The 9,921-nt window shown below is 37.4% G+C and overlaps 2 protein-coding genes across 2 annotated transcripts; one reads left to right on the top strand and one right to left on the bottom strand.

The window, feature by feature from the left end:
- Nucleotides 1–2,189: 2,189 nt before the first annotated feature.
- LOC125469228 lies at nt 2,190–2,987 on the bottom strand. The gene is made up of 2 exons (XM_048566318.1): nt 2,715–2,987; nt 2,190–2,360 (listed from the first exon to the last, which is right to left on the bottom strand). Exons 1-2 carry the CDS (start codon nt 2,985–2,987, stop codon nt 2,190–2,192), a joined length of 444 nt encoding a protein of 147 aa, XP_048422275.1.
- Nucleotides 2,988–4,795: 1,808 nt separating this feature from the next.
- LOC103933884 (protein DJ-1 homolog D) lies at nt 4,796–8,347 on the top strand. Its single transcript, XM_048566526.1, has 4 exons — nt 4,796–5,080; nt 5,750–6,190; nt 7,104–7,466; nt 7,998–8,347. The coding sequence occupies exons 1-4, from the start codon at nt 4,895–4,897 to the stop codon at nt 8,184–8,186; spliced, it is 1,179 nt and encodes a 392-aa protein (XP_048422483.1). The 5' UTR covers nt 4,796–4,894; the 3' UTR covers nt 8,187–8,347.
- The last annotated feature ends 1,574 nt before the right edge of the window (nt 8,348–9,921 follow it).

Below are 9,921 nucleotides of genomic sequence, written 5' to 3'. Positions count from 1 at the left end.
CATTTTATACAGTATCACACTTTATGGCTTCGTCACGTTCTAGGTGTCAGTTAGCACTATTCAATTCGGGGTCCTAATGGACATTCCGGGTCGGGTTGTGTCATCGTAAATGTGAAATGTTTGGCTGATGCCCAAACACAAGTTATACTGATGCATATTGGTGGTTGACTATAGTCTTAATCGAACCAATGATGCAGCATGTAAGATGGTATGTTCCCGTGCAGAAACTGGCAATTTTGTTTTCATGAGCAGAGTGCGAGCTATTAACTGAAGCCGCTTGATCAATGCTTCTAAACCATTTTGAGTATGGACATGAGGAACGAGGTGTTTAACATCAATGCCTAATGTCATGTAGTAATCATCAAAAGTTTGAGACGTAAATTCACCAACGTTATCAAGTCAAATTGACTTAATGGGGTAATCTGGGAACTATACTCGCAACTTAATTATATAAGCAAAAAGTCTTGCAAAAGCTACATTCCAAGTAGACAACAGACAAACATGTGACCATCGGACAGATGCATCAATCAAAACCATAATATATCGAAATGGTCCACAAGATGGTTGAATAGGCCCACAAATATCCCTTTGAATTCTTTGTAGAAATGATGGGGATTCAACATCAACATTTAATTGTGATGGTCTAATTACCAACTTCCCTTGAGAACAAGCCTTGCAAGGGTTATCATTTGAGATAGCAATGTGTCTGCTCAATAATGGATGTCCATTAGAGTTGGTAATGATTCTACGCATCATGATAGATCCTGGGTGACCCAGACAGTCATGCCAAAACATGTAAGCTTTTGAATCAATGAACTTCTGGTTCATAACAGTATGTGATTCAACTGTCTTTATATATGTATAATACAATCCACTCATCAAATCACGCAACGTCTCCAATATACGCTTCTAGGTATCATTGGAGGTAATGCATAGATACTCCACATTTTCTGCACTTTTTGTTTCAATGTGGTATCTATTTAAAACTCAACAAATTTCGAGTAGATCGAGTAGCGTACAACGCATTCTGTATAGACAATATTGTTCCATTTGGTAACATAATCTGGGCCTTCCCTGATCCTTTAATCACATCTGATTGCCCTGATATTGTTGTTACCCTTACTTTTGTAAGCATCAATCTTGAGAAATACTTTCGATCTTGAAGTATTGTATGCGTGGTTACGTTGTCTGCAAGACAAATATCTCTGCTATTTCTCATGTTTTGAGAATGACTATAGTTTTTATCCATGCTCTCTGAATAAGGGAACCACAGTTTAAAGTAAGTTATAACAGGAAATTTAAATGTCACTTTTATTGAATCTAAAATGCTAGTTTTGAACTACAAGTTCAGTACATCAAACATAAACGCTTTAGTAGGACCGATATACTTCATTCTCCTTTTCCATAATGAAGTTCGAGACATCTAGGTGGGTTGTGTTCAACTGCCCTGATAAGTCACACACTAGAGGTATATCCATTGGTTTAGCCTGGTCGAGAAAATTGGTCTCGACACCCTTCTCCTTGAGGAAGACTTGATATAGATCCACCAGATATTTTGGGGTATGACAAGTATGTGCTCAGTGCCTATTGTCATCACACATATGGCAGGCTCTTTCAGGATTTCTGGAAGCATTATTCATATGAGCTCTGCCTTGGTGGTGATTTACATTTTTGAAGCTTGGGCCTGAATTAAGCCTTGGAATCTGGTTGTGGAACTGAATACCATGATTCTTTCCTTTCCCGTTCCATCGTCCTCGCTTGTGGCCAAGTCCTCGTTTATGATTATTGCCACTAGAGGATGTGGCGTTCATTTCGAGGGAAGCAACATTCATTTATGGGAATGGTGCAGATCCAGTAGGTCGGGAATGATGATTTTTCAGCAGAAGTTCATTGTTTTGTTCAGCAACCAGGAGCACAGAGATTAGTTGGTTATATTCAGTGAAATCTCGCGCTCTATATTGCTGCTGCAGGAGCACGTTAAAGGCATGAAAGGTGCTGAAAGTCTTTTCTAGCATATCTTCCTCAATGATGGTTTCCCCACAGAGTTTCATCTAGGAACTAATTCTGAACATCGCAGAATTGTACTCAACCATTGACTTGAAATTCTGGATCCTTAGGTGAGTCTACTCATAATGAACTCTTGGAAAAATCATTGATTTCTAGTGATTGTATCTATTTCTTAATGCCTTCTAGAGAGCTAACAGATCTTCAACCGTTAGGTACTCACTTTTTAGTCTTTCATCAAGGTGGCGACGGATAGGGATCATGGCATTCGCCCGATCTTGAGAAGATGCATTGTTCTCCTCCTTGATTGTTTCTGCAAGATTCTCTGCCTCCAGATGAATATTGACATCCACTACCTAGGTAAGGTAGTTTTTCCCAGTAATGTCCATGGCAACAAAATCAAGCTTTGCCAAGTTCACCATTTTCTTTTCTGACAGAAAATTGAGATGTGTAAGAACTTGCAATAATATGTAATCTGGGGATGTAGTGTTAGAACTTCTGGTTCTTACAAATTCTTCATTTTGATCTTCATGCAAAAATGATAAGCACTCGAAACTTTTGGCTTGAGATTTACATGATGAATGAGGAGGGCGATTGTACCGCACCATTCTCATAACATAAGAAGTGCGATTATTCCGCACCACTCTAGTAGTAGGAAAATTTTGGATCCTTAGGTGAGTCTACTCATAATGAGCTCTTGGAAGAATCACCATTTTCTGGTGATTGTATTTGTTTCTTAATGCCTTTAAGAGAGCTAACGGATCCTCAACCGTTAGGTACTCGCTTTTTAGTCTTTTATCAAGGTGGCGACAGATAAGGATCATGGCCTTCGCCCGATCTTGAGAAGATGCATTATTCTCCTCCTTGATTGTTTTTACAAGATTCCCTGCCTCCAGATGAATATCGACATCCACTACCCAAGTGAGGTAGTTTTTTCCAGTAATGTCCAGGACAACAAAATCAAGCTTTGCCAAGTTCACCATTTTCTTTTCTGACAGAAAACTGAGATGTGTAAGAACTTACAATAATATGTAATCTGTGAGATGTAGTGTTAGAATTTCTGGTTCTTACAAATTCTTCATTTTGATCTTCAGGCCAAAATGATATGTACTCGAAACTTTTGACTCGAGATTTACATGATGAATGAGGAGGGCGATTGTACCGCACTATTCTCATGACATAGAATGTGCGATTATTCCGCACCATTCTATTAGCAGGAAAATTGAAATACGCAGAGCAGGTTGGGCAATTATACCGCACCACCTGAAATTGCAATGAAATTAAACAGCAGATAAATTTAAATATGCAGGGTAGGGTAGGTGATTATACCGCTCCACCTAAAATTTGCAGTAAAATTAGATATGCAGTCCAAGATAGGCGATGATGCCGCACCATCTTGGATTGCAGTAAGATTAAATTTGTAGTTCAAGATAGGTGATTGTACCGCACCATCTTGGATTGCAGTAAAATTAACATAAATAAACACTGGGTTAGTAATCAAGATCTACACCAAACAATAAATCAAAGATATATGTAACTGTTAGGTTGAGAACTAAAAACAGGCATGGTGCAAACAGTTATTCGCGATGGTATATTCAGCAGTTGAGGCAAATGAAGAATATGAACAGTAAAATCCTTAAAGGAAACTTTTTTTTTTTTGTTCGGCGAAAAGGAATGATTTCTTTCGGTGAAGAGAAATGAGAAATAGTTATATTTAGAGAGTCGTGCTGATAACGTGTTATAAATAGGTCAAAGTTAGAGAGATAACCTTCACTAGTGATAAGAGTGAAGTAGGGGTAAAATATTACACTGTAACTATAGCACAAGAAGATGACAAATAAAAGAGGTAGGAATAGATAATGATGTTATTGATCTTTCCTTTCTCACTCTGTATGTTGATAGTATACGGAGTGCTCTATTTATAGAGTAACTCCAACACACAACTTTTGAAAAATACGATCTCCTCATTTTCAAAGTCCACATTACTATGTGGGTATTGAAAAACCTACCAATGTTTTCAATATCACTGTGGGCATTCATTAACCCACCAGTATTTTCAACAATGATGGATTTGTATTTGTTGTGAAGTAAATTGTTGTCCCAATGTATCAACTTGTGACCGTTTATAAAAGGGCACAATAACGGAAACCAGACAACTCTTTTTTATCTTTGTAAAAACAATAAATAAGTGTGTTTGTCGTGTTCGTGAAATATGCGTTATCTTAACGGTCGTATCATATCAAATCTATTATCTTAACGAGTTCTTAACATGTGACATAATGGCAACCTAGTTTGTTAATGGGTCGTGTAGTTTCGTCTTGGATTAACGAGTCATGCAAAAATTTGTCATGCCAAATGCCTAAATTTGGTAAACATTAGGTTCTTAGTAATGACCCAATAGCGACTCGACTCATTAATAAATTCTTCATAGGTGACTCAATAACAATCCGACTTATTAATAAGTTCAGGGCTAAAGTAGCTCAAATGCCTAGGAATAAGATCATATTTGTGAGAATTTTGGAGATCACTTTATCGTGTCTGTTCATCTGTTATCTTGCGGTCAGATATCATTTTAAATTTTTTTATTTAAATTTGAATATAAACAATATCTGACAAAAAATAATTGTACGATAAATAGACTCGATGAATGATCCTCAAGATCCTCGTAAAAAGAATCCAAAGAGGATCTCATCCAAATACCCGAACCGGCAAACCCGGGTCGATTCATGCGATGCCAGCAATTTCAGGCCGTCAACAAACGAATAGAAAAAGATACAGTCTAGTCCACTCTAATTTTTATTTATGTTTCAGGACGAATACCTCTCTCTCTCTCTCTCTCTCTCTCTCTCACAACCAAGAATAAGAAAGAAAGGAGTGAAACTTGCAAGAAATGGCGAATGGAGAAGGTGGACGCAGGGTGCTGTTACTATGTGGGGACTACATGGAAGACTACGAGGCCATGGTCCCATTCCAAGCCCTGCAGGCCTACGGAGTCACCGTCGACGCCGTCTGTCCTGCCAAGAAAGCCGGCGACATCTGCCCCACCGCCGTTGAACAATACTCTCCTGTTCACCAGGTGATCAGCTGAACTCAACTAACTCTGCGAACTTTTAAATTCATACACTCAAGTTTTGGTTTAGCCATTTTACATACTTTGATTAGTTGATTGAATCAATTTTTTAGGATTGCTAATCTGTTTTACCGATTATTTCTATTAGTAATCAAAACTTAAATCATCAATGTAATTAAATAGATAATCAATCTGGATAGAGCTTCCCTTTCTACACCCAAGTTCCAGTGCCCCCTTCCCGTAGTTTAGATGAATTTAGTGGAGATTATAGGAAAAGAAAAACTGGATAAAGCACCTCATCTCCCATGATCTTCTAGATTCATGATTCATGTCTTACAAAGACAAGTTTTATACTTTGTAATTGACTAACAATCAATCAGAAGGTGGTTATAATAGTTATAACTAAATAATTGAATGGTACTTCACTTGAATTTTTCCACTCTTACAATGTGCCCTTTCGAAGTTCAGGATCTGTTTTCGGCACTGGAAATCAGTTGCTAATCAATATTTAAGAGTGCCCTCATTGATTGGAGATACTCTAATAATGGACAAGCTTGGTTTTCTGAATCATGATCTGTGTTTCATTTGTACTGTATGCATATTCAACTATTGAGAGCTATGTTCATGTGTTTTAATCCGTTTTGTTTTTGTTATTTGTATTTTTTCCGGTTACAGACTTTTTCTGAATCACGGGGTCACAATTTCATGCTCAATGCAACATTTGACGATGTTGAATTTGAGAAATATGATGGATTAGTAATACCAGGAGGACGAGCTCCTGAATATCTTGCTATGGATGCATCGGTTGTGGAATTGGTGAGAAAATTTTCCGACTCCGGAAAGCCAATTGCTGCTATTTGCCATGGTCCGTTGGTCCTAGCAGCTGCAGACTCAGTTAGAGGGCGCAAGTGTACAGCGTACCCAACTCTGGGACCTGTACTTGCTGCTGCAGGTGCATACTGGGTAAAACCTGAGACCATGTCGGGGTGTGCTGCTGATGGGAATTTAATTACTGGAGCTACATTTGAAGGTCATGCTGAGTACATTGGGCTTTTCGTAAAGGCACTAGGGGGTAACATAACTGGTTCAGATAGGAGGATCCTGTTCCTCTGTGGAGTAAGTGTTCTTTTCCTTTACAATGCAATGAGAAGTATAATATAGTGATTCCCATAAGTATATATAAGATATTAATAATCACTATACTGAAGAAACCCAGCATACACAAATATGTGTAAGGGTGAAAATGGTCTATGAGCCCATGAACCCTTCTTCGCGAACAGATGAATAGTTTATACACTTGGAACACAATACACGCAATGCAATTGTAAAGAATTTTTGTTTGTCCACTGTAGATGCATGAATTGGAATTATAATAATAAACTTAAAAACAAAAGAATTAATGAAGATCGTCCCTTCGAATAAATCACTCTGAAATTTTCTCCCTTGATTTTCTGTTCACCGTTTAATTCTTCTATTTGTTCACCCAACTAAATCTCAAAAACACCAAAGATTTCTCATATGTTAATTTATTAGTTTGCTCTCTAAAGTCCCAACACTGTCCCAAATCGATAAATTAGTTATTGTCAGATTTCATTCAACCTAAATTAAGAATCAAACCAGCACTTTATGTTCCCTTTAAAACCTAATCCTTTGAAGCTTATCTAAACTCGTTTCTCTACACTGCCAAATGTTAACAGTACAAGATGAAAAGCCGTAAATCCTTCCGTACAAGTTTTGTTACCTAGCAGGTTTGTTGGTTATGCTATCCCACGTCAAAATACTTCTTGTACATCTTGTACTGGAGCAAATTTGTTGTTGAACAACAGTGATACGATGGTCAATTAATAAAAAATTGGCTGCTATGTTTGGTTCAGTGCAAATCAAGTAACCTGTTAACAAAAAATTGAATAGGGCTTGTCATATATGTTTGTTAGCTAAGTTTTATCTGCATACAATTTTAGTCCATGCCCAAAATGTTTATGTCACAGTTACTAAGCATCATTCTCTTTCTCTACCTCAAAATTTCTAGGACTTCATGGAAGATTATGAGATAGGCGTGCCTTTTCAAGCCCTTCAAGCCCTAGGATGCCATGTTGATGCAGTTTGTCCGAAGAAGAAAGCTGGTGATATCTGTGCAACTGCTGTCCATGATTTTGAAGGTGATCAAACCTACAGTGAGAAGCTGGGCCATAATTTCACTTTAACAGCTGACTTTGATGCACTTGATATCTCAAGCTACGATGCTCTTGTAATCCCTGGAGGCCGAGCTCCAGAATATTTAGCTTTGGATGAGAAAGTTATTGCAATAGTGAAGCAGATTGTGGATGCTAATAAACCAGTCGCATCCATCTGCCATGGACAGCAAATTTTAGCTGCTGCTGGTGTTCTGCAGGTAAGGCTATTAACATAGTTATTTAAAAGCTGTTTTCAACTTAGTGCCTTTCTTTATAATCTCCTATGCCTGACTACACATCAGGAAAAGCTAAACCAAACCCTCTGTCGCAATGCCTCGTACCAGAAAAAGCTAGATCCTAAAAAAAAAATATAAGGTTATTTTGGGTATTAAAGTACACAAGATGGAAAAGCAATATCCTATGCTAACATTTGAAAACAGAACGTCATCAGATTTTAGTTAGGCAAAGAACTTAACCCTGCGTAAAAGAATGTTATTGTACTATAAGCTGTAAAATAAAATGTTCGTATAAATGTTTGCTGAATTGACAACATTTAACATCCCATTTAGGATTAGGGTGTGCTTAAGGAACATGACTAGAGGTAAGGCTATTATAACTGTTGCAACCACCGGGAAGTTCTAGTCTGTTTGTTTTGCTTCTAATTCTTGTGAATGGTAGGCAAATGACTTATTTGCACTTTAGGAACATTTCACAATGTCCTAATGGTTTTAAACTTGCTACATTTGTAGGGAAAAAAATGTACTGCATACCCAGCAGTGAAGCTTAATGTGGTTTTGGCGGGAGCAACGTGGCTGGAACCTGATCCCATACATCGTTGCTTCACTGATGGAAATTTGGTTACCGGAGCAGCTTGGCCAGGCCACCCAGAGTTCATTTCTCAACTGATGGCATTGCTTGATGTTCGAGTATCATTCTAGTTGCTTCTTACCTGGTCGCACGCTTGCTTGTCATATGTGTAATTCAATAAAGAAAACGGCATGTATGTTAAGGTGACTTGTGTTTTGATGAGGGACCAAGTGATACTTTAATTTTGAACTGCATATGCCATGTTCTATGCAAGTTTTGGTTGCAGATGAAACTCGGTACTGTTAATATAGTTGGTATTGGAAGGACGAATTGACATCGATAGAAGACATCGCCAAAACCTAAATCTAGGGCTAACTTTAACTTTGCAGGGAAATGTGATCTGCCCAGCAAAATTAAATAGCGGATTTCACATGCATGAAAGCTTGGGTAGGAAAACGAGATATGTAAAACCATTCTCTGCATTTTTATCGAGAGAGCGAGCAAAAGAGAGTGAGATTGAGCGAGGAAATGCTGGAAAAGGCGCTTATAAAAGGGGACTTTTCGGTCTTTTCATTCCATAAAAAATTCTATATTAGCTAAGACCATTTTCAACTGGCCGTTTACGATGGTTTAGTGGTATTCCTCTTCACTTGAAAGTGAGAGGTTTTACGTTCGATCCTTGTCAAGGGAGAATTTTCTCAGTGTGAGGCTTAACCCACTCCTTCACCTCTTAGATAATATTGTTTGTTAAAAAAAAATTTAAAAAATAAACATCTCTAAAAAGAAAAAAAAAAAAAAAAAAAAAAAAATCTCTAACTGAAGATTCAATTCCAAGGTGGAGAGTTAAAATAGTTAAAACTAAATAGTATCATTATGATTGCTATTGCTTTCTTAATTTTTCACTAGAAAAGAGGACACACTTTGTGTGTGTAAACAATTTTTCTTAATAAATGCATTTTTTTTTAATATTACATAATTACTGTTTTGTTTTTCTTATGTAAATATTGTGTATCAAAAGTGAGGGTAAAAGTGGAAAAATAAGTATATGATTGTCATTTTCTAAAAAAAATAGAGTAAAATAGGAAAAATAGGGATACGATTGTTATTTTGTCAAAATATTTTGCCCTCCTTTTGTCAATAGTGTGTATCAAAAGTGAGGTCAAAATAGGAAAAAAGGGAAAAAAAAAAGTTGACAAAGAGAGTTTTCTTAATAGAATACATAGATAATCAAATAATATAATTTTTTGCATACTAGGTGGAGAAGAAGAGTAATACATATTTAATGTCAAATTGAAATGTCATCCTCAAAATTAATTTGACAATTTCTTTCGAGATGCTCTAAATAGCTTAAGTTTTTTTATTTTGGCACCACGTCTTTGAAATCGTTCTACAACAACTAATTTTAACTTGTTCTTTTCACAACCATCCTATAGCTGTAAAATAAGGGCCACATCATATGAGATCTTTTTTTCGTTGGATTGACAATATGTAATGCCACGAACAAAACTAGAATTGATAACTGTTGACCCTGAAAATTACAAAACCTACGTGGCGCGCAGGCCGAGTAACTAGTAAGCTAACTACGTCATTCGGTTGAATGCGGGGCGTGCCAACTCGTCGGCCGAGCTCGGCCGAGGAGTAAAATTTGATGATGTCGCTTGGAGTGCGCCGTTGACTTCTCTATCTTGCGATTGCGACCGAGGAAGGAACGCTCTCGGTCTCTGAGTTCTACAGCCTGAAGACAAGGCTGCTAATTCTGCGGAGTTCAATAATCGTCGGAGCCCGATTCGGTCACCGTGATTATATTCGTAAGAGTATAAGCACGTCGAATCGAGACCAAACTGTATGGGCACAGGTACTCGAACG

Source organism: the organism of the source record quoted next, unplaced genomic scaffold (assembly GCF_019419815.1).
Source record: "Pyrus x bretschneideri cultivar Hongxiangsu unplaced genomic scaffold, Pyrus_bretschneideri_v1 Contig41, whole genome shotgun sequence".
In the NCBI taxonomy this organism is placed as follows: domain Eukaryota; kingdom Viridiplantae; phylum Streptophyta; class Magnoliopsida; order Rosales; family Rosaceae; genus Pyrus; species Pyrus x bretschneideri.
The sequence above is the reverse complement of the archived record's forward strand: the minus strand, read 5'-3'. Positions and strand labels throughout refer to the sequence as shown.

Coding starts and splice junctions, on each gene's coding strand:
- LOC103933884 (XM_048566526.1), top strand. CDS start 4,895: ATGGCGAATGGAGAAGGTGGACGCAGGGTGCTGTTACTATGTGGGGAC. Junction 5,081..5,749: donor AATACTCTCCTGTTCACCAG/GTGATCAGCTGA, acceptor TTCCGGTTACAG/ACTTTTTCTGAATCACGGGG. Junction 6,191..7,103: donor GGATCCTGTTCCTCTGTGGA/GTAAGTGTTCTT, acceptor CAAAATTTCTAG/GACTTCATGGAAGATTATGA.
- LOC125469228 (XM_048566318.1), bottom strand. CDS start 2,987: ATGGTGAACTTGGCAAAGCTTGATTTTGTTGTCCTGGACATTACTGGA. Junction 2,361..2,714: donor AATACAATCACCAGAAAATG/GTGATTCTTCCA, acceptor TACCTTACCTAG/GTAGTGGATGTCAATATTCA.